The sequence below is a fragment of the Salvelinus alpinus genome, chromosome 18, assembly GCF_045679555.1.
Source record: "Salvelinus alpinus chromosome 18, SLU_Salpinus.1, whole genome shotgun sequence".
NCBI lineage: Eukaryota > Metazoa > Chordata > Actinopteri > Salmoniformes > Salmonidae > Salvelinus > Salvelinus alpinus.
In genome coordinates, this window is record NC_092103.1 from 43,305,998 (window position 1) to 43,330,758 (window position 24,761).

Here is a 24,761-nt window from a genome sequence, read left to right on the forward strand (position 1 = left end):
CCCGGTTTGATGACGACCCCCCCCCCCAAAAAATGATACTAAGTTACCATTTACCCATTTATTTGATTAATAGTCAATCAAATTGATAGCACAGTTAGCAACACAAAGGCACATAATATACTGCATATTGGATGTTGTATAAATGAACCAGTGAGTATGTCTTTGTGTTACAAAATAAGTGACACTAGTGTGTCTTGCAGTAGTGTCATTATGTCACTCAACAATAGGCTTCAACATGAAAACGAGATTGATGTGCATCACAGTGCAAATACAGTGCAAATATATTTATATTCAAGTTGGCATGTGTTAAAACTCTCAAATTACATTCGGTGAAATTTGTATGCAATTCATTCTGTGTAACAATCATTTATGTGATCTAATGAAGAAAATTAACTGTTCAAATCAAACAATTTAAAACACGTAAAAACACTGAGGCAAGTTACTTAATGATCAGTAACAGAACAAAATTGTAATACGTTCACAAAGAGCCTAACATAAAAAGAAATCCCCAATGATAAATACCGTCAGGGTGTAAATGCAGGCTGAACTAACCATGATGCCAAGTGGGGCGATTGGTAAGATGTGAAAGAGAAACAATCTCACAAGGCTTAAAATCAGTGACCGCTTGGAATCAAATATGAATTAGTATACAAGACAAAAAAAACGAAATAGGTGCATTTCATACAACGCAGTGCGATAATATTAAACTCTTTTTGGAATACAATCTAACATTTAGTCAAAAGAAGGAAAATCATAGTATACACAACTTGGTTTTTGTCAGTATATCAAATCAAATTTATTTATATAGCCCTTCGTACATCAGCTGATATCTCAAAGTGCTGTACAGAAACCCAGCCTAAAACCCCAAACACAAAGAAATGCAGGTGTAGAAGTATATAAAAAACAAAAACGGTTTCACAATAAAGTATGTATAAAAAAAAAAAAAGTTTTTTAAAGTAATTTGACTTACAAAATGAACCAGCTCTTGGTTACAAATATTTATTGTTTATTAGTTAAGACTTTCAACCTTCATTCAAACAGATAGTGAACTGAATGACGGTTGGGGGACGAGGCCCAGATTTTACATTCATTTATACGTGAGAAGGTGAATGAGGACCGTCAGCAAATGGGAGGTCAAACATAAATAAGTAGCTGTGAGAAGGATAATCTGATTTAAAAATCGACAACGCTCCTCACAGAAAGTGTTGTCCACCCTTGAGTCTTCTCCTCCTCGAGTTTGTGGATGAACGCACCTGGCTATGCCTTGATGGACCTTTCCAACTTCCCTGTCAATTGATGCTCTGCGAAGCCTGGAGGTGAATCCTGGGAATGTCGGCAAACTGAGAACGGAGAACTCCAGGTCTGGTTGTTCAGGAGCCAGGAATCATTTGAGGATAGCCAGAGCTGCCTCTTTGATGCAGGACGCAGCTTTCTCAATCTCCTCTTCTGTCTGCTCGATGGTGACCACTACCCGGATCCTGCAGACAGTGGGGCCGTCATGGCAAATGTCATCTTTCAATGCTATGATAACTTCCAATAGATATTCTACTAATTTACAACAAAAAAACTGCATACATAACCTTTATGTTAATATATATATTTGATAAACTTACGAAGGCGGAGGGAGAAACCGCTCCTCTTTATCCAAGTACCGAGCTAGGGTGAGTGCGATCTCTCTCTCCAAACACTGGTCAATGAAGAACAGTAGAACCATCAAACAAAACCTAACCTAAAGAAACTCATGGTATCCATATCTCTACAGTACTTCCTTCATATGTAACGTAAGGTAAAAACACTCACCTATGAGCAACACTCAAGAATCAAGGCAAACCATTTTTAAATTGAAAAACTCAACATAGTAAAGCCAATGTTTATCATTAAGACACTAGTGTTCTAAATATGTCATACAAATGTAGATGTCTTACGTAATCTACGATGCTGCGAAGCATCCTCACGTCCGTGTCTCTGGATCCAGAGCTTCTCTCTAGCTGTAGGTGAAGCGCAGGGGCATAAGCTTCCCCTACTACCTTCATCCCAGGACTTCTGCAATACAGAGACGACATCCACATGAGAATAGTGTAAAATACAGATTTCACAGCAGATTAAAAGAGTCTATTTGAAAATATTTATTCACCAAATCATACATTAAAATAAAAATCTAAACCAGATAAATATTACAACTTTGAAAGGACTATTTCTTCTTCAAACCCTTGAGAAACCAACACCGAATTTCCCAATGTCTAACGCATATTGAATATGAAGCGCTCTCTCCCTACAGACTTCTGGGAACAGAAGAATTCTTAGCAACCCTGTGGTCATAACTCTGAACATGCTTCCCTTTTAGCGTCGCTGCAGTTTTCAGCTTTGGGAAGCTATTTACAAGGAAAGGAGGTTCTCTAGCACTGCTTTTCCACAGTAACACCAGTGTTCCACCCTGATGCTATACTAGGGACATGGGGTTTCCATATCTAGGGCTGACAAAGAGGACTTGTGAAGAGCAGAATCAACAACCTCTGCATAATCAAAACAGTTGCTTTGTGAGAAGGTGTTAAAGTCCACAGTTAACCCTTGTTATGTAAATGACAGCTGAAATATACCAGTGGCCTGGCTTTGTCTCTAAGTGAGAGCAGGTCCGCCGGAGCCATGGCCCAGTGAGACATGCGTGCCAGCCCAAGTAGATGGAAACCGAGGAGTCTGACCCTTTTGGGTAAAACACTGGGGTAAATCGTGAGCCCTTTTGGGTAAAACACTGGGGTAAAACACTGGGGTAAATCCTGAGCCTTTTTGGGGTAAAACACTGGGGTAAATCGTGAGCCCTTTTGGGGTAAAACACTGGGGTAATTCGTGAGCCCTTTTGGGGTAAAACACTGGGGTAAATCGTGAGCCTTTTTGGGGTAAAACACTGGGGTAAATCGTGAGCTTTTTTGGGTAAAACACTGGGGTAAATCGTGAGCCCTTTTGGGTAAAACACTGGGGTAAATCCTGAGCCCTTTTGGGTAAATCACTGGGGTAAATCCTGAGCCTTTTTGGGTAAAACACTGGGGTAAATCCTGAGCCTTTTTGGGTAAAACACTGGGGTAGATCCTGAATGGAAATGTTTCGATGTTCCAATCATATGACCCCTTTGTTAACTTCCCAGTACATTGTGTCAGATATGAAATACTTACTACATCCCTATGGAACAAGACTGATTTTATGCTCTGATGTATAGCCTAGCTATAGTATAGAGACAGCCAATATAAGCAGTGGGGGGGGGGGGGGGGATCTGGATAAAGAGAGACATGTGAGCCTCAAAACTAGGAGGAGGTCTCCTAAGAGATATCCTATTGCCAGACGAGAGGAAGAGACACTAAGCAGACACCAGGGAGAATCCATGGGAAACAGAGAGCCTTGTGAGAGACTGCTGTTATAGTTTGGTGTATAGGATTTCAAAATGTGTAAAAAACACATATGGATAACCCCAGGATCCCGCACAGAGGTTGAGCGAAGAAGGTAAAAGGGGAAGGTTTCGTGAGAGCAGCGCGATTGCGTGTGGGGAGATCTCATTGTTAAAAGGTGTAATAAATAACTGAAAATGTCTGCGTCTCGCTTTAACTACTCCCACGCCCTGCCTATATTCACTGTTTTCTTGAGTTTGGTTTCATTTCAATCAAATGTATTTATATTGCCTTTTTATTTTTTTCACATCACCCGATGTCACAAAGTGCTATACAGAAACCCAGCCTAAAACCCCAAACAGCAAGCAATTCAGAAGCATGGTGCCTAGGAAAAACTCCCTAGACAGGCAGGAACCTAGAAAGAAACCTAGAGAGGAACCAGGCTCTGAAGGGTGGCCAGTCCTCTTCTGGCTGTGCCGGGTGGAGCTTATAACAGAACATGATTGGTTTTCACTCTTTTTTCCCCCGCAAGGACCAGTGTTAATATAATGGGAACAACCTGACTGCTAGGACATACAGTTGAAGTCGGAAGCTTACATACACTTAGGTTGGAGTCATTAAAACTCGTTTTTCAACCACTCCACAAATTTCTTGTTAACAAACTATAGTTTTGGCAAGTCGGTTAGGACATCTATACTTTGTGCATGACAAGTAATTTTTCCAACAATTGTTTACAGACAGATTATTTCACTGTATCACAATTCCAGTGGGTCAGAAGTTTACATACACTAAGTTGACTGTGCCTTTAAACAGCTTGGAAAATTCCAGAAAATTGTCATGGCTTTAGAAGCTTCTGATAGGCTAATTGACATAATTTCAGTCAATTGGAGGTGTACCTGTGGATGTATTTCAAGGCCTACTTTCAAACTCAGTGCCTCTTTGCTTGACATCTTGGGAAAATCAAAAGAAATCAGCCAAGACCTCAGAAAAACAATAGTAGTCCTCCACAAGTCTGGTTCATCCTTGGGAGCAATTTTCAAACACCTGAAGGTACCACGTTCATCTGTACAAACAATAGTACGCAAGTATAAACACCATGGGACCACGCAGCCTTCATACCGCTCAGAAAAGAGACGCGTTCCGTCTCCTAGAGATGAACGTACTTTGGTGCGAAAAGTGCAAATCAATCCCAGAACAACAGCAAAGGACCTTGTGAAGATGCTGGAGGAAACAGGCACAAAAGTATCTATATTCACAGTAAAATGAGTCCTATATCGACATAACCTGAAAGGCCGCTCAGCAAGGAAGAAGCCGCTGCCTGAAAACTGACATAAAAAATCCAGACTACGGTTTGCAACCGCACATGGGGACAAAGATCGTACTTTTTGGAAAAATGTCCTCTGGTCTGATGAAATCAAAAATAGAACACTTTGGCCATAATGACCATCGTTATGTTTAGAGGGAATAGGGGGATGCTTGCAAGCCGAAGAACACCATCCCAACCATGAAGCACGGGGGTGGCAGCATCATGTTGTGGGGGTGCTTTGATGCAGGAGGGACTGGTGCACTTCACAAAATAGATGGTATCATGGGGCAAAATGATGTGGATATATTGAAGCAACATCTCAAGACATCAGTCAGGAAGTTAAAGCTTGGTCGCAAATGGGTCTTCCAAATGGACAATGACCCCAAGCATAATTCCAAAGTTGTGGCAAAATGGCTTAAGGAAAACAAAGTCAAGGTATTGGAGTGGCCATCACAAAGCCCGACCTCAATCCTATAGAAAATTTGTGGGCAGAACTGAAAAAGCACATGTGCGAGCAAGGAGGTCTACGTACCTGACTCAGTTACACCAGCTCTGTCAGGAGGAATGGGCCAAAATTCAACCAACTTATTGTGGGAAGCTTGTGGAAGGCTACCCAAAATGTTTGACAATTTAAAGGCAATGCTACCAAATACTAATTGAGTATGTACACTTCTGACTCACTGGGAATGTGATGAAAGAAATTTCACATTCTTAAAATAAAGTGGTGATCCTAACTGACCTAAGACAGGGCATTTTTACTAGGATTAAATGTCAGGAATTGTGACAAACTGAGTTTAAATGTATTTGGCTACGGTGTATGTAAACTTCTGACTTTGAGGTCTTGGCTGATTTCTTTTGATTTTTCCCATGATGTCAAGCAAAGAGGCACTGAGTTTGAAGGTAGGCCTTGAAATACATCCACAGATACACCTCCTATTTAGTCAAATTATTTCATTTTGCCTATCAGAAGCTTCTAAAGCCATGACATAATTTTCTGGAATTTTCCAAGCTGTTTAAAGGCACAGTCAACTTATTGTATGTAAACTTCTGACCCACTGGAATTGTGATACAGTGAAATAATCTGTCAGTAAACAATTGTTGGAAAAATTACTTGTCATACACAACGTAGATGTCACTGACTTGCCAAAACTATAGTTTGTTAACAAGAAATGTGTTGAGTGGTTGAAAAACAAGTTTTAATGACTCCAACCTAAGTGTATGTAAACTTCTTACTCCAATTGTGCGTCGCCCTATGGGACTCCCAATCATGGCCGGTTGTGCTACAGCCTAGAAATGAACCAGGGTCTGTAGTGACGCCTCTAGCACTGAGATGAAGTGCCTTAAACCGCTGCGCCACTCGGGAGCCCCAATGATATCAATCACAAAATACGCATTAAGAAGGCCTGGATCTTATCGTTCAATGGAAAGTTCACAAGACCATGCAAAATCACAATTCCTTTCCCAGGACAAAATCAACTTAACTTACTCTTGCAACGCTTTGTGAACGTGTTTGCACTTCTCCCTCAGGATGGTAAAAATTTCTACAACACAAGAGAAGGGAAAGGTTCAGTATTTTTCATTCTCAGATTGAAGCACCAGGCGAGCCAAGTTCCAGCTGGCGTACAGTAATTAGTTTACCTTGGCCAGTGTGTGGCTGGCGCCTTTTCAACAGGGAGTGAGACTGGGGTCTGCTCGGCAGTGCTAAGTGCACTCGACCTCAGCTCATCTCACGCTGTGAGACACGCGTGAGTGCACCCATGCACGTAGGCATACTTAGCATTCACAAGTGTACTGTTCAAGCACCAATCACACCTAATAACACAAACACTGAAAATAACTTGCACTGGACATATGCACATACACACTTAGACATTGGACTGCCATTCCTAGAAACGTCCTTATTGGAAGAGAGGAAAAGCTGTCCAGGTTGTGAACAGTGCATGTGGTTTGGATCAGAAACTCAAATTGATCACATGGTGTGGTGTTTCACTGAAGCGCTGCCAATTAAGAAGGCCTGGATTCAAATCAGGAATAGTCAAAGAAAGTCTGGAGTCATTTGATAGGAATTTAATAAACTAATTAGTTGATAGACATGAATATCAGGGGGCAATTAAAAGTGTAAGATATGGTGTGTGTGTTTGGAAGAATCATTGTTGCGAGTGAATGGGTGTGTGTGTGTGGTGTGTGGTGTGTGGTGTGTGTGGTGTGTAGTGTGTGTAGTGTGTGGTGTGTGTGTGTGTCTCGCTCATCTACCTGGGTCTTCCTCCATGATGTTAAGGGCCTCTATGGCTGCAGCAGCCAGCATGGGGGGCAGGGAGGCAGAGAAACAGTACCCCTGGCCGGAGAGACGCTGAGAAACACAACACATCAGACCTGAGAAACAGTACCCCTGGCCTGAGAGACGCTGAGAAACAGTACCCCTGGCTTGACAGACGGAGACAAACACAGAGAAACAGTACCCCTGGCTTGACAGACGGAGACAAACACAGAGAAACAGTACCCCTGGCTTGACAGACGGAGACAAACACAGAGAAACAGTACCCCTGGCTTGACAGACGGAGACAAACACAGAGAAACAGTACCCCTGGCTTGACAGACGGAGACAAACACAGAGAAACAGTACCCCTGGCTTGACAGACGGAGACAAACACAGAGAAACAGTACCCCTGGCTTGACAGACGGAGACAAACACAGAGAAACAGTACCCCTGGCTTGACAGACGGAGACAAACACAGAGAAACAGTACCCCTGGCTTGACAGACGGAGACAAACACAGAGAAACAGTACCCCTGGCTTGACAGACGGAGACAAACACAGAGAAACAGTACCCCTGGCTTGACAGACGGAGACAAACACAGAGAAACAGTACCCCTGGCTTGACAGACGGAGACAAACACAGAGAAACAGTACCCCTGGCTTGACAGACGGAGACAAACACAGAGAAACAGTACCCCTGGCTTGACAGACGGAGACAAACACAGAGAAACAGTACCCCTGGCTTGACAGACGGAGACAAACACAGAGAAACAGTACCCCTGGCTTGACAGACGGAGACAAACACAGAGAAACAGTACCCCTGGCTTGAGAGACGGAGACAAACAGAGAAACAGTACCCCTGGCTTGACAGACGGAGACAAACAGAGAAACAGTACCCCTGGCCTGACAGACACAAATGATCTTGTTTGCTCAGAACCAATAGTTACAAAAGTGCAAACTCTAAATGGAATCAAGTGGCTGAAATACCTATCCTATACTATGACTTGTCAGTTACATAAACAACCATATCAAAGCAGTCAGCATTCAAAAGTCAGTATTCACACTTGGATAGCCAAAGCCACCATGAGGACACGAACAGGCAGACCTGTACAGCTGACACCAGACCTGTACAGCTGACACCAGACCTGTACAGCTGACACCAGACCTGTACAGCTGACACCAGACCTGTACAGCTGACACCAGACCTGTACAGCTGACACCAGACCTGTACAGCTGACACCAGACCTGTACAGCTGACACCAGACCTGTACAGCTGACACCAGACCTGTACAGTTGAAGTATTGTATACAAACATAGACATGTTTTCCTCTTTCAAAGCAGAGCTTTACATGTTACAGCTGTTTTTAGAAAAACAACTGATCATTGAAAGCATGTCCGGTTTGCGTGTGTGTATGTTTGCGTGTGTGTGTGTGTGTGTATATGTTTGCGTGTGTGTGTAAACTGCTTATGGGAATTGCTCCAAGTGTGTGTCCTTTGTAAATAACAAGAGACAGTTTAGGGACCAAAACCAGTTTACACAGTGGGCCTCCAAGACTATGACTGGGAAATACTGCACTCCAATCTGTAAAAAGCCCATTATTAATACCTGATGGTCTATGACGAACGACCTTCCACAGCAGAAGCCGCCTATGGAAGCCACAGCGTTCTCCATGTTGGCACTAATGAGATCAATATCGTCAATCTGAAAATGACAAATAGGAGCCAATGAGAGGGTAGTGAGATCCACAACACAGAACCCAGGGTCATGTTCACTAGGGCACACAATCAAAGATGTTTTAAAACGTTTTTGCAACAGAAAATGGACGCAAGCGTTTCTAATTGTCCAGGTAGTCCCTCCCTGTTTCAGTCAGTTGTCTTCCGTTTGGTGTCTAAATGAACATGACCCAGATTAATCCATCATATAGGGTTGGCTGTGTGGCGTACTACTCACGTTGACCCCAAAGTGTTCCGTAACCCCTCTGCCATGTTCTCCCAGCACCCCGAACGACATACTCTCCTCCAGGAAGATGCGGACCTTGTACTTGTACTTCAGCTTCACCTGGTGGCCAATAGAAAAATGAGATGGAAGGTGGAACATACCAAACACTATATTCTGTTGTAACGCGCTAGAAACTTGTCCCATAGACTGAAAGTGTAAAAAGGGGCGAGCGCTCATTTATATAGCTGCAGTTGATACTTTGATCAAAATACTGTATAATATGAACCAAGTACCATCATTACAAAGTACCACATGACACACATAGCTCTATGGGAATCAACAATTGGTGTGCTCAACTCAACAGTAAAAAGGTCAACCATCTTAGGATGTAATGGAACCGTATTGGGTCTCTCACCAGGTCTGGAAGGGGACAAACATCTGCAGTGTTTATATACAGCCCCTCCACTATGATGAACCTCCTGGTCACTCTGGCCTTCCGAGGATTCTACAGCGATAGAACAAGATAGGTTTGATAAGTGTGACTTTCAAAATGGCCTCCACACACTTACAGGTCAACTGGATGGTGTTGAAACAAAATGGTGGCAGCCCTCACACACAGATTGCGTCCCAATAATCTCACCCCCCCCCCCCCCCAGAGTGCACTTGTTCGGTTTCCTTCATCGATTTGAGAGGAAATGACTGGTATATGCCTACACCAATCAAATGCTTTTAAATGTGGGGACTAGTGAACAAGCGCAAGCTTCAGTAAAGGTGATATTGAGACTCAACAAGAGTCTACATCCCAAGTCTTCACCCTTCTTCTGAAGTGTGCACTTCCCGTCATGAATTTAACTATGTTGGAAACTCCCATCAGCCAAAACGTACCACACCATTCCTATACTTTTAAATCCATGCCAGGGGGAAAATATCAATTGCATTTCCTTGATTCCTTGCGTCCCCTCTCCAAGCTTCCTTCTCAAAACACAATGGATGAGGTCAGAGATCCCTCCCCTGGGTTTTGAGAAGGAGGTGGGGGGAGAGGATGCAAGTAAATGCAATTGAGATACTCCCACTGAGTATTTAAGTGCATACTTAAGGGGAGAAAAAAAAATGTGGAGAATGGGGATGTAGTGATTGGTCAAGTGGATGGTGTTGACAAAATGGTGGCAGGCCTGCTTTGACTAACCCTGTGATCCTCGATCTCCTGCTCTTTGAGCAGTCTCTCCAGATCTTCCATGTCGTTGTGTTTGAAGTACTTGATGAAACTGCGGGAGGCTTGGAGACCCTTTTGTATGGAGAAACATGCTGCCTCATCCCTGGAAAGATTTAAAATAAATATGATTAGAAATGCTCGTTGGAGACTAAATTCAAGTAGGACTAGTTGGCTTGTTGAACCAATGGGGAGGGTGTGAGAGAGAGAAACTTACACAAACACTATGTCTCCTCTCTTGGAGTAGGCAGGTATTGCACTAGCTATCGTTGCAAAGCCATAGGAATAGATGATGGCCTCCTCTGTTTTCATGAACTTGGCCAAACGATCCTCTAACTCCAAGTGGACATCTGGAATGATCCCAAAAAATGTTGGAGTTATGGTGTCTCCATATGGAACAAATTTTTTTTTTTTAAGAGACCGACATGGATGTACATGTACAGACTGACAACCAACTTCAGTCTACATTTGTACATGTTGACACATAGGGACATCTTGTAAGATCTGTAATACACAAGAGGATAACTGAACTGCACATGCGTTGTATACAACAGGTGTAGACCTTACAATGAAATGCTTAGCCCTTAACCAACAATGCAGTTAAGAAAAATATTTAGTAAATATACAGGGGGTACTGGTACCGAGTCAATGTGCAGGGGTACAGGTTAGATAGTAATATGTACAGTACCAGTCAAAAGTGTGGACACACCTACTCATTTCATGTTTTTGTAAAAATGTTTCACTATTTTCTACATTGTAGAATAATAGTGAAGACATCCAAACTACATGAAATCATGTAGTACCCCCCCCCCCCCCACACACACAAAAAAAAAAGAGTTATATTTAATCAATTTTCACCATCCTGAGGGAGAAGTGCAAACACGTCCACAAAGCGTTGCAAGAGTAAGTTAAGTTGATTTTGTCCTGGGAAAGGAACTGTGATTTTGCATGGTCTTGTGAACTTTCCATTGAACGATAAGATTCAAGCCTTCTTAATGCATATTTTGTGATTGATATCTTTGGGCTCCCGAGTGGCACAGCGGTCGAAGGCACTGCATCTCAGTGCTAGAGGCTTCACTACAGACCCTGGTTCAAAATATATTTTACATTTGAGATTCTTTAAAGTAGCCACCCTTTGCCTTGGTGAGAGCTTTGCACACTCTCGGCATTTTCTCAACCAGCTTCATGGAGGTAGTCACCTGGAATGCATTTCAATTAACAGGTGTAATTTGTTAAAAGTTTATTTGTGGAATTTCTTTCCTTCTTAATGCGTTTGAGACAATCAGTTGTGTTGTGACAAGGTAGGGTGTGTATACAGAAGATATCCCTATTTGGTAAAAGACCAAGTCCATATTATGGCAAGAACTGCTCAAATAAGCAAAGAGAAATGACAGTCCATCAACATTTCAAGAATTTTGAAAGTTTCTTCAAGAGCAGTCGCAAAAACCATCAGGCGCTATGATGAAACTGACTCTCATGAGGACCGCCACAGGAAAGGAAGACCCAGAGTTACCTCTACTGCAGAGTATGAGTTCATTAGAGTTACCAGCCTCAGAAATTGCAGCAAAAAATAAATATTTCAGAGTTCAATTAAGACACATTAACATTAACTGTTCAGAGGAGACTGCATGAATCAGCCCTTCATGGTCAAATTGCTGCAAATAAACCACTACTAAAGGACACCAATAAGAAGAAGACTTGCATGGGTCAAAAAATTTGCAATGGACATTAGACCGGTGGAAATCTGTCCTTTGGTCTGATGAGTCCAAATTTGAGATTTTTGATTCTAACCACTGTCTTTGAGACGCAGAGTAGGTGAACGGATGATCTCCGCATGTGAGGTTACCACAGTGAAGCATGGAGGAGGTGTGATGGTGCTTTGCTGGTGACACTGATTTATTTAGAATTCAAGGCACACTTAACCAGCATGGCTACCACAGCATTCAGCAGCGATACACCATTCCATATGGTTTGCGCGTAGTGGGACTATCAATTGTTTTTCAACAGCACAATTACCCAACACACCTCCAGGCTGTGTAAGGGCTATTTGACCAAGAAGGAGAGGGATGGCGTGCTGCATCAGATGACCTGAGGACCCATGCCAAATCTTTTCAGTCTCCTGGGGGGGGGGGGGGGGGGGAAACAGGCATCGTCGTGCCCTCTTCACTACTGTCTTGGTGTGTTTGGACCATGATAGTTTGTTGGTGATGTGGACACCAAGGAACTTAAAGCTCTCAACCTGCTCCACTACAACCCCGTCGATGAGAATGGGGTGTGCTGGGCCCTCCTTTTCCAGTAGTCCCCGATCATCTCCTTCGTCTAGATCACATTGAGGGAGAGGTTGTTGTCCTGGCACCACACTGCCAGGTCTCTGACCTCCTGCCTATAGACTGTCTCATCGCTGTCGGTGATCAGGCCTACCACCGTTGTGTCTTCGACAAACTTAATGGTGTTGGAGTCGTGCTAGGCTACGCAGTCATGGGTGAACAGGGAGTACAGGAAGGGACTAAGCAAGCACCCCTGAGGGGGCCTGTGTTGAGGATCAGTGTGGCAGAGGTGTTGTTCCCTACCCTTACCACCTGGTGGCTGCCCATCAGGAAGTCCAGGATCCAGTTGCACAGGGAGGTGTTCAGTCCCAGGGTCCTTAGCTTAGTGATGAGCTGTAGTCAATGAACAGCATTCTCACGTAGGTGTTCCTTTTGTCCAGGTGGCAAAGGGAAGTGTCATCTGTGGATCTGTTGGGGCGGTATGCAAATTGAGGTGGGTCTAGGGTTTCCGGGATTATGGTGTTTATGTGAGAAATGACCAGCCTTTCAAAGCACTTCATGGCTACCGACGTGAGTGCTACCGGTCGGTAATCACTTAGGCAGGATAGCTTGGTGTTGTTGGGCTCAGGGACTATGGTGGTCTGCTTGAAACATGTTGGTATTACAGACTCAGGTCAGGGATAGTTTGAAAATGTCTGTGAAGACACTTGCCAGTTGGTCAGCGCATGCTGGGATTACACATCCTGGTAATCCGTCTGGCCCTGCGGCCTTGTGAATGTTGACCTGTTTAAAGGTCTTACTCAGTCATCCGGAACAGCTGGTGCTCTGATGCATGCTTCAGTGTTACTTTCCTCGAAGCGTGCATAAAAGTCGTTTAGCTCATCTGGTAGGCTTGTGTCACTGGGCAGCTCACGGCTGGGCTTCTCTTTGAAGTACGTAATAGTTTGCCAGCCCTGCCACATTCGACGAGCGTCGGAGACGGTGTAATAGTGTCAATATAGGACTAAGATTGAATCCTGTCTGTTTGATGGTTCGTCTGAGGGCATAGCGGGATTTCTATTAAGCGTCCAGGTTAGAGTCCCACTTCTTGAAAGTGGCAGCTCTAGCCTTTAGCTCAGTAGTTTAAGTTTTTGCTTGTAAGCAGCAATCAGTAGGATAGAATTATGGTCAGATTTGCCAAATGGAGAGAGAGAGCTTTTTATGCATCTCTGTGTGTGCAGTAAAGGTGGTCTAGAGTTTGCACATGTAACATGCGGGTAGAAATGAGGTGAAACGGATTCAAGTTTCCCTGCATTAAAGTCCCTGGCCACTAGGGGCGCCACCTCTGGATGAGCATTTTCTTGTTTGCTTATGGCTTTATACAGCTCGTTGAGTGCGGTCTTAGTGCCAGCATTGGTTTGTGGTGGTAAATAAACAGCTACGAAAAATATAGATGAAAACTCTATTGGTAAATAGTGTGGCCTGGTCCTTCATCTGGAGTAAATCCTTTCCGTACGACTTAAAGAACAAATCTTTGTCCAGTTGGAGGTCAGTAATCGCTGTTCTGATATCCAGAAGCTCTTTTCGGTCATAAGAGATGGTGGCAGGAACATTATGTACAAAATAAGTTACTAATAAGGCGAAAAACCTCCCACAAAATAGCACAATTGGTTAGAAGCCCGTAAAAACAGCAGTCATCTCCTCCGGTGCCATTCTCAGAGCATGATTTTTCTTTAGAGCAACTCACCAAAGGTTCCATAGAAACCTCTTGGACCACAGGTACCAACACCATACCTCCTGAGAGAAGTCAAGGCCTTTTGCTGTCAGAGAAAGAGGGGAAATAGAGCAGTTGAAATTCATTGAAATGCTTTTGTCCTTCTACAAATATGCATTGCCGCTACTATAGGCATGTGTGGTGATGGTATGTTCAGAAAGACTAAAAACAAAACAAATAGATGGGTTAGCTGACAACGTCACGAAAACGATGCGCACCCTTCAAATGGGGCAGAAGTCTGAGTTGTTGGTCGCCATCTGGCAACTCAACAATGACAAGAAACAGCCATGTGGGGAATCATTAGTGACTCGTTTCAGCTAGTTTCTTGTTCTTGATACTATGTCTTGTTTTGACTGATTTCATGTCAATGCTAATATGGCAAAACATTTGCTAGCTAGCTAACCAACAACGTTAACGACGCAAATGTATCTATGTTTTCAATAAACATTGGGATGGAGAATAAATATAGTTTACATGTTGTCAACATTCTAAACCAACTGTCTGTTTTGCCGCATAGCTGTGCATGTGTCAGTTGTGTTGCTAAACAACCAACATGTCTATAGGGTTAAGCCCAAGAGATACACCATTGGTTGTCAACATAGGGTACTAGTGCCCATAGGGGTACTTGCCATATGGATAATTAATATGGGAGCTATTTCATCATTTGTCGTGTAAAAACATAGACTTAATGGTCAAATGAATAATAGTCCCGACCGGTTGAACCGAGACAGGCAGAGTAAAATGTAATTTGGAGTACAGTAACCTAAATAGGTTGAGAACCAGTGCAATAAGCCATGATTACTGAATGATTGTTTTTGTTTTAGTGTTTGTCTTAGTGTTTGTCTAATCTAAAGTATTTTGCTCATGTCTTTAGCATTGTACCAACATTTAATGAAAATGGAATCAAAAATGGATAATATCTTAGAAAATAAACAAAAAAGGTATGCTTCTACTTAAAATAGTACAGACCTTCACTCGCTCGTTGTCAAGGAAACCCAAGAAGTTAAATGAAGCAAAGTTAATGCACTCTTTTCCATTTACAATGATTTTGTGGCTTGGTGGGCTGTAAAATAAAACACCTGCTATTAGCTAAACACAACACAAGGTTCACTTGATGTTAGAATGAAGAGAAGTGAGGTAGACAGCTAGACCGGTCAGGGTACTGTTTAGTAGGCAGAAAATGTTGTACATGGTTTCAAAACAGTTAACTTGTTCAACAAGACCACATATTGTAGTTCTTGCTACGGTGTGCCCTACTGAACATGACCCAGGTATTTGACTGTACTGTGTAAAGCAAAAAAATTGGCTAGATTTGCCAACTTGGAAAGATTTTACAGTATAGGCTGTGAGATCATTCACTGCACTTCAAAAACAGTCAACAAAGCATCATTAGCTTACCCAGTGACTATGTCATAATTGAGGGAAGGATGGTCTTTGGACATAGGAGGGACAAGGGGTTCTGGTTGCCATTCTTCAATTAAGTCCTCCTTTTCCTGTTATAGACAAACACTACGGAGTTAACACATTGTGCCAGAAACAGTTACATGCAGAATTTCCATCCCAGAGTGTCCTATGCACTCACAGGTGGGTGAAACCATTTTTCTCTACCTTCTCTGTGAGGTCTGAACGCTCCTGTAGTTTGTACGTCTTTGAAAACAGCAGTCTGATGATCCACAATATGAGGATCCCTTCCAAGACCAGATGGTAGGCAGGTGCCTGGGGAGAGAGAAAAGGGTCAAATCTTATTCGTCACATGCGTAGAATACAACAGGTAGACCTTACCTTGAAATGCTTACTTACAAGCCCTTAAACAACAATTCAGTTCAAGAAAGAGTTAAAAACACATTTACTAAATAAACAATAAAATAAGGACGTTATATACATACGGGGGTACCGGTACCGAGTAAATGTGCAGGGTTATAGGTTAGTCGAGGTAATTTGTACATGTAGGTAGGGATAAAGTGACTATGCATAGATAATAAATAGTGATTAGCAGCCGTGTCAATGTCAATAGTCAGGGTGGCCAGCTGATTTGATCAGCAGTCTCGTGGCTTGGGGGGGGGGGGGGGGGGTAGAAGCTGTTAAGGAGCCTTTTGGACCTAGACTTGGTGCTCCGGTACCGCTTGCCGTGCGGTAGCAGAGAGAACAGTCTATGACTAGGGTGGAGTCCTTGACAATTTTTAGGGCCTTCCTCTGACACAGCCCCGTCGATGAGAATGGAGGCGTGTTCGGCACTCCTTTTCCTGTAGTCCACGATCAGCTCCTTTGTCTTGCTCACATTGAGGGAGAGGTTGTTGTCCTAGCACCACACTGCCAGGTCTCTGACCTCCTCCCTATAGGCCGTCTCATCGTTGTCGTTGATCAGGCTTATCAATGTTGTGTCGTCAGCAAACTTAATGATGGTGTTAGAGCCGTGACTGGCAAAGCAGTCGTGGGTGAACAAGGAGTACAGGAGGGTACTAAGCACGCACCCCTAAGTGGCCCTGTGTTGAGGATCAGCGTGGCAGATGTGTTGTTGCCTACCCTTACCACCTGGTGGCTGCCCATCAGGAAGTCCAGGATCCAGTTGCAGAAGGAGGTGTTCAGTCCCAGGGTCCTTAGCTTAGTGATGAGCTTTGTGGGAATTATGGTGTTGAACACTGAGCTGTAGTCAATGAACAGCATTCTCACGTAGGTGTTCCTTTTGTCCAGGTGGGAAAGGGCAGTGTGGAGTGGAATTGAAATTGCATCATCTGTGGATCTGTTGAGGCGGTATGCAAATTGGAGTGGGTGTAGGGTTTCCGGGATGGTGTTGCTGATGTGAGCCATGACCAGCCTTTCAAAACACTTCATGTCTAACGACGTGAGTGTTACGGGGCGGTAGTCATTTAGGCAGGTTCCCTTCTCTTTCTTGGGCACATGGACTATGGTGGTCTGCTTGAAATATGTAGGTATTACAGACTCGGTCAGGGAGAGGTTGAAAATGTCAGTGAAGACACTTGCCAGTGGGTCCGCGCATGCTCTGAGTATACATCCTAGTAATCCGTCTGGCACCACAGCCTTGTGAATGTTGACCTGTTTAAAGGTCTTGCCAACATCGGCTACGGCGAGCGTGATCACACAGTCATCCGGAACAGCTGGCGCGCTCCTTGAAAGCGGCAGCTCTGGCCTTTAGCTCAGGGCAGGTGTTGCCTGTAATCCATGGCTTCTGGTTGAGATATGTACGTACAGTCACTGTGGGGACGACGTCATCGATGCACTTACTGATGAAGCCGGTAACTGAGGTGGTGTACTCCTCAATGCCATTGGATGAATCCCGGAACATATTCCAGTCTGTGCTAGCAAAACAGTCCTGTAGCGTAGCATCCACATCATCTGACCACTTCCACGTTGAGTGCGTCTCTGTTACTTTTTGATTTAGTTTTTGCTTGTAAGCAGGAATCAGGAGGATAGAATTATGGTCAGATTTGAAAAATGGAGGGCGAGCTTTGTATCTCCATGCTTAATCACTGATTTGTGAAAACTGGTTCAGCAGGAAGAGAGATTACTAGTTGAATATGCTGTGCAAACATTGTGTGGAGTAAAGGTGGTCTAGTTTTTTCCCCCTCTGGTTGCACATGTGACATGCTGGTAGAAATTAGGTAAAACGGATTTATGTTTGTATCTTAGATACTTCCCCTCTCCCAAACCATGTAAAGCAGTTGTTGACAAGTGTACTCTCAAGTAAAAGTGGTCCAACTAATTTTACTTGCAAAGTTGAACTCAACACGCAATAGGTCTACTGTCTTACCATTTTAACTAAGAGCAATGCTGACATGTCCCAAAAAATGACAAGCACAGATGCCTATACCTGTTAGGTTAGCCCATGATCATGACTGAGTTCCATTACATTACACAAGTTTTGTTAAGAGCACCGACGCTCGGTTTGAACATTAACACCCTTCGGTTTTGGAAGCATAAGGATCTTCTCTTTCAAATCAGCGTTGAAATAATGTTTTCATTGATACACACCTTTTTTAGGGTTAGGGTTCCCACACTGCCAATATTTTCATGTTACAGCACTTGTTTATAGAAAACAGATGGAAGACAGAGTGGACTACCTGTTCTAATTAGCCATCTGCATCTTCGAACACCTGTGTGTAAACGGAAGACAGACGCCACAAACTGAAAAATACTGTCCGCTGCAACTGTTAAAACAGTACACAGTGTTAGGATTTATGTTTATGCACTATAGCCTGCTACCATATTGTATGAAGATGAATATTGTTTTGTTACATCTGCATTGTTTGTGTGTATGTGTGTAAAGACTGAGCAACATAGAGTGACATGCTATAAAAGCTGTGGTCAATCTGGAGGGGAGGGGTGCATATCTCTAGGCCAACCAGGGAGGGTAGGACACTGGACAATACCATAAAAGGAACTGTTTGAGTGTAGCATCTGGGGAGCGGAACAAGACAGATCTAATCTACCCAAAGACCAGATGCGGACACCTGAGAGCACCAAGAGACTGGGACCAGTCTGAGTGCCAGCGATAGGCTGAGCAAAGTTTAAACCACGCTCAGCCTCTACTGTGATAGGCCAAAGGACGGGTTGGAACTATGCCTGTCATAGTATAATCACTGTTGTTTGCGCACATTCCAGAGTTCCCTGTTCAACCCTGCGTGGTGATACAGCGAACCCGTATATACGAAAATTGCATTTGCCATTTATTGCTTGCGCTAATTAAACATAATTAAAGAAAGTTAGCAGACCTTGCTTTTTATTTATCCTGATACCGGATTCGATTAACGCAGCGCTTACAACAGTAAGAGTGTATTTTGCATTTGTGAAATTATTTTTGATGTGACATGGAAGTAGAGGGATTTATGTTTCTAAAACCGTACCGCAACTGAGAATCGATTCACGTTTACATTAAATATTTGGCTGTTTTGACTTCGAAACAATTCACCTTTAAAACAGAACATGTACGGTCCTTGGACTATAAAAGGCTCCTTTTGTCCATAAATTGGGCTACTGTTAGAAAATAACATCACTTACTCAACACACAATATATCTACTAACAAAATGTGGCTCCATTTCACGGGGTATTGATCAGCAATGCTAAAGTTAACTGTCAAGATAATAGCTCTTAAATCATAAGTTATCTGGTGATCAATGAAGTTGGAACAAACTCAAACCAAAAACTATCAAAATATGCCCTCAGCATTGAACAGGTGAAAAAAAGAAATACGTGTGTTTCGAAATTAAGATAAAGGAAAATGTATGTAGTGTAAAGTTATGTTATAAAATCATCACAGCTCCCTTCATATTTATCTCACCACGATTGGCTCATACTACAAACTCGAACGACGCACCTCTGACACGAAAGACTATTGGCTACAATATTCTGTCAATCATATCTGGTAACAATATGAAGTACACTTCCTGAAAAACCGGAGTTATCTATCGTTTCTCTCTTTTTACATAGTTTAATACACAAACGACATATGAGACAGTGTGTTGTAACTGAACAGAATACATCTACAACTTTAAATAAAAACTATTTAAATAAAGACAAATTACCTCGTAGAGTGCTTGTACCATCTCCACTAACACCCACTGCTGCCCCGACGCCATCTTGGTTACCTGATCACATGGTCAACGTCATCGTCCATAAAATGAAGGGTGCGTTCGTAAATTCACTCTGGTTATCTACTCCGATTTCACCGATTAATTAACGAAAACGCAACACCGGTTGAATATGACCGATGTCAGTAAACGTCGCAATATTGTTGCCAGCAGCACAGTTAGTCACCAACCCTATAGATAACATGAAAACAGCCTAACCAGCTCTGCGAATACGAGTAAAATGTTGCGGTTCTCTCATTTGTGTCTGGAAGTAGCTAGCCAACTTTAGCCAGTATGTTTGGGTGTTTGACTGCCGTTGTAAGGTCAGAACACTCGCATCAACCCTACTCCTTGGCCATAGCATCCGGTGTGCGCTCTGGACGGTCCGAGAGCGAAACGCTCTGAATTTGCGAACGGACAATCTGACAACGCTCTGAATTTAAGAACGACCAGACCATCCTCTAGCACTCCAGAGTGAATTTACGAACACACCCGAAGATGCGCAAGCCCTCTAGGGAATGCGCATTTAGGGTTGCGCCCCATTTCCGGGCAATGGCTTGAAGGGTTCCCGCTTTTCTCAAATGATCGTCAAAAGTTGAAATCTCCGGGGCGAACTATTATAATTCAAAAGATTAGAAATCACTTTTAAAAAACGGCGACTTATGTTTATTTTATTTAAAGGAAAAGGTACAAGACTGTGTACATACCAGAATTAGGGGGCAAACAAACTGCTCATCTCATACAATGGCGCGGTCTGTATCGCCCAATCAGAGAGCAGATACAAGTGACGTGACCTGTTAGCGACACGTGAAGGCATGTTTGCAAACAGAGCCCCCCCGTGTTTCAATAAATACCTTGATTACTTCAAAAAATAAAACAGATTTGTTTAAACAGATCACGTGACTTGTATCTTATATGTGATTGGACGATACAGACAGTGAGGCTCATGGTTAGTATAGGTTTTTGGTGCTATTTGAAACAGAATCTGACGCTAAAAACACCACTTCTCAACACAAACGTGGCCTGGGGCCTGTTGCACAAAAGTAGAATTAAGACATCCGGGATAAATGACTCAGCTGAGCTCAATGAAGCCAAAACATGTGCGTCCAGGCTTAATTGGTTGCACAAAGACCAAGCCAGGATGAGCAGACACGGATTCATTAGGCCAGGTGAAACCAATCCTGGATAGGTGCGCGCTCACGGCTCACTCAAATAGACCCCGCCACAGATCACAGATTAACTGATTTACCATGGCAACTAGAGCCGCGTACTTTTCCCCGTCGGAAGCACAAATCCTCATGGAGGCATACGAGGAGGTAAAAGATATAATTAAGAAGAAAGGCAACACCGCCACAGTGATAAAGCAAAGAGAAAAAGCGTGGCAAAGTATTGCAGACCGCCTGAATGCGTAAGTAGTGCACAATTACACACTCACCGCTCCGCTGAAACATCACAATTACAATTCAAATATTTAATTCACATCTCCAAAAATGCAGTTGTACTGTAATTATGAAACGGTTACATTTTTAATTGAAATGCACTGCAGATATGAGTGAAATTGTGTAAAGTAACACCATCACACTGTATAAAGCTATGATAAATTTTTTGATATTTTTACTGAAAACAAGACAAAAATACCAAGTAATTTTTTGCAGTGTGACTCCATTAAATGTGTGTGTGTGTGTGTGTGTGTGTGTGTGTGTGTGTGTGTGTGTGTGTGTGTGTGTGTGTGTGTGTGTGTGTGTGTGTGTGTGTGTGTGTGTGTGTGTGTGTGTGTGTGTGTGTGTGTGTGTAGATTAAACATGAACGGGCCAAAACGGACATGGCAGCAGGTCAAAATCAAATACAAGAACATTCTGCAGAATGGTATGGTCCCTGACTAATATTTAACAAAGCACAAGCATATATTGTACCCAGAAGGTGCCTGCTCACACATTGTCTGTACTGTTTTAGCAGTGAAAAAGAATACCCACAGACAAGGCACGGGTGGTGGGTCACCAAAGGCTGACCTTACCCCAGCAGAGGACATGGCCTTGGAGCTAAATAAAGGCAGGCCCGTCTTAGAGGGGATCCCTGGGGGGAAAGAGACGAGCATAGGTTCCTCCCAAGATGCCACCCGCTTCATTCAAGGTATGTCCTTCCATCTCTACATGGGATACAACCACATTCATATTGAATCAATTTGGACTGTCTGACTTTGGTTTACCTATTGCCTTGCAGTGTCTGGCAGCACTGTGTTCCTGTTAGAGCCACCAGCACAAGCACCAGACGATGCTGATCCAGTGAGTACTCCATCAAAGGCATACTGTAGGCCTGGCATGTCTTGTCTACTAGCTTCAATATGAATCCGATTAAATGTGATAGGGTGAAGGCCCCAGTGCAGCAGCAACAGCACATGATGGAGACGATGATGAGGAGGAGACCATCTCTCTGGATTCCAGAAGGCATGAGGTATCATGTTAAGACTGTGAAAGTACTATTTACTCTACAATGGTGAGGAGTCCTCATCAAAATCAAAAAATCTAATTTCTTTTACAGGACCCAGATGCTATACAGTGGGAAAACCAGCCTGGCAACATAGTGCGTATTAATAAAAGGATACCACATCCTGCCAAATTCCAGCTGCGCTAATTGTATTGTGTTCACAGAGCTCACAAGCTATCAGAAAGTTGTATGGCAACCACCTCCGGCGCCAAATAGAACTGGCAGACATAGACATTCAGTACAAGAAGAAAAAGATGGAAAATCTTGCACTGGAGTCCGAAATAAAAAAGAGGACAATTAGGAAACTGGACCTTGAAGTAAAAAAACTTGAGAGGGAGGTGAGATATGCCTTCAATGTACACTGTATGCTAACTGTAACACAAATGTATTATTCATTATTTTTCTTTCCTCCCCCAGCTCCAAGAAGATGACACAGCTCAAAATAAAAATTAGGTATATTCTCGTAAAGTCAAGTGAGCCATGACATATGAGCTCTTATTGTGAGCACACAGGACGGTGGCATCTTTCTAAGGTTTTTTTTATTTTCCCAGCAATCAGTACAACCAAGTCATCGTTATAAGGCATCGCCCTCTTTTGCCCACCCCCCCAGCACCAGGTGTGGCCACTAGCCTATATGAAGGCCCAAAATTGTGTGTTCCTTTCTGCTCTGACAATGGCATGCCCATTCGTGCGAGATGTGGTGGATGAAGAAGCACTTGTGCTGAGAGCCTTCAGGCGAGAAAGGGTCTTCAGGGACCGGTTGGACCCACTGGCCTTCCCTGATGACCATCTATATGAAAGATACAGGTTTTCTGCAGATGGCATCAGGTATCTATGCAGACTACTGGGTCCCAGGATTAAGCACCGCACTGCACGGAGCCATGCACTGAGTGTGGAGCAAATGGTTTGTGTGGCCTTGCGCTTTTTTGCTAGTGGAGCCTTCCTGTACTCAGTGGGGGATGCAGAACAGCTGAACAAGGCCACAATTTGCCGCACAATAAGGAGTGTGTGTCTGGCTATCAAAGCATTAGCAGATGTCTTCATCTCCTTCCCTGGCCACAGAAGACTCTGTGACATCAAAGAGGAGTTCTATAGGATTGCAGGTAAGAGGATCTACAAATTACAGGACAACTGTTAACACATAGTAGGATACTCATTACTTTGTGACAGGTTTCCCCAATGTCATTGGTGCAGTGGACTGCACACACATAAGGATAAAAGCCCCCTCAGGTGCCCATGAGGCCGATTTTGTGAATAGGAAATCCTTTCACAGCATTAATGTTCAGGTGAACATAACTTTTTGATATTGTCCATTGACGAACACTCTGCATTGCCAGTGATGTGCATTGATTGGTGTAATATTCCTCATCTTATGATTTCAGATGGTCTGCAATGCTGACTGTGTGATCAGCAATGTTGTGGCAAAATGGCCTGGCTCAGTCCATGACTCCAGAATCTTTCGGGCCTCTGAAATCTATCAGTGCCTATCACAAGGTAAGCCACACAACCCCTATTTATAACCATCATGGCTGTGTCAAGAATATCACTGTGTTTATGAGGTAGTAATGATGAGATTTTGTGTTGACAGGTGAATTCTCTGGTGTGTTGCTGGGAGACAGGGGGTATGGCTGCCAGCCTTTTCTCCTGACACCTTTCACAGACCCCCAGGAAGCACAGCAGGCCTACAACCATGCCCATGCCAGGACCAGGGCCAGAGTTGAAATGACCTTTGGCCTCCTGAAGGCACGCTTTCACTGCCTTCACAAATTAAGGGTCAGCCCTGTTAGGGCATGTGATATTACTGTGGCTTGTGCTGTCCTCCACAATGTGGCCTGCCTGAGGAAGGAGAGGGCCCCCAGAGTGCCACCAGCCATGGACTGGGACAATCCGGCAATCTTCCCTGATGACGACAGTGGTCGGCTGCTGAGGGACCAATATGTGTTGAATTATTTTAGTTAGTATGTGTGCTTTCAATTTTGGTTAAATATGTCCTGTGGTGGCAGAGGAATTTGGTTTTTTTTGGGTTCGTTTTTTGACGAATTTGGCCTCTTATGATGTTTGTGCGGTATACTGTGTGTAATACAAGGCTGCAGGGAGGCTACTGCATCCATTCATTTGTCTGTTCAGTTGATGTGTATGGATTTGTCCTGCATTTATTTTAGTGTGCAGACATGCAGGGTGTGTTATATACAGACCTTTGAATGTGTATGTATCATTTTGTATAATATGCTTGGATTCTGTGCTTTCCATCTTGTAGAGTCACTGTGACTTCAGTTTCGAAAGGAGCTGATGGTTTACCTGCTTTGTTTTGTCCTTATTCAATAAAGGAACATAATGTTACACATTGTGTTTTTATATTCATATGGAATGTGTATTTGTTTATATGACAGAGTACTAGGGCCACACTGAAGAAAAAGGATAAAGTCATACATTTATGAGGCTGGTTCTTTCTGCAGAAAAGCTACATATTGTTTTTACAGTTTTGATACTTATGACAATGTGATACTTAATATTCTGGCACATCAGCATGTCTTTGTTTATGAAACCATACTGAAGTACAATTTCACGAAATGCCCCACATCT

The 24,761-nt window shown here is 43.2% G+C and overlaps 2 protein-coding genes across 4 annotated transcripts; one reads left to right on the forward strand and one right to left on the reverse strand.

The window, feature by feature from the left end:
* Nucleotides 1-43: 43 nt before the first annotated feature.
* Nucleotides 44-20,152, reverse strand: sptlc1 (serine palmitoyltransferase, long chain base subunit 1). The gene is made up of 15 exons (XM_071351408.1): nt 19,650-20,152; nt 15,717-15,824; nt 15,507-15,601; nt 15,078-15,171; nt 14,082-14,154; nt 10,306-10,438; nt 10,065-10,194; nt 9,294-9,383; nt 8,891-8,998; nt 8,546-8,641; nt 6,937-7,033; nt 6,170-6,224; nt 1,926-2,043; nt 1,614-1,687; nt 44-1,478 (listed from the first exon to the last, which is right to left on the reverse strand). Exons 1-15 carry the CDS (start codon nt 19,701-19,703, stop codon nt 1,385-1,387), a joined length of 1,419 nt encoding a protein of 472 aa, XP_071207509.1. The 5' UTR covers nt 19,704-20,152; the 3' UTR covers nt 44-1,384.
* A 567-nt stretch (nt 20,153-20,719) lies between these two features.
* LOC139544381 (putative nuclease HARBI1) lies at nt 20,720-24,539 on the forward strand. 3 transcript variants are annotated; one of them, XM_071351410.1, is made up of 10 exons: nt 20,720-21,102; nt 21,490-21,560; nt 21,648-21,824; nt 21,915-21,976; nt 22,059-22,145; nt 22,233-22,274; nt 22,343-23,281; nt 23,349-23,464; nt 23,561-23,672; nt 23,767-24,539. In XM_071351410.1, the coding sequence occupies exons 7-10, from the start codon at nt 22,813-22,815 to the stop codon at nt 24,135-24,137; spliced, it is 1,068 nt and encodes a 355-aa protein (XP_071207511.1). In that variant the 5' UTR covers nt 20,720-21,102; nt 21,490-21,560; nt 21,648-21,824; nt 21,915-21,976; nt 22,059-22,145; nt 22,233-22,274; nt 22,343-22,812; the 3' UTR covers nt 24,138-24,539. The 3 variants fall into 3 exon arrangements, 2 of the variants coding, with proteins under 2 accessions (XP_071207511.1, XP_071207510.1); XR_011668859.1 differs by lacking the exon at nt 23,349-23,464; XM_071351409.1 differs by having other exon boundaries at nt 20,720-21,560.
* The last annotated feature ends 222 nt before the right edge of the window (nt 24,540-24,761 follow it).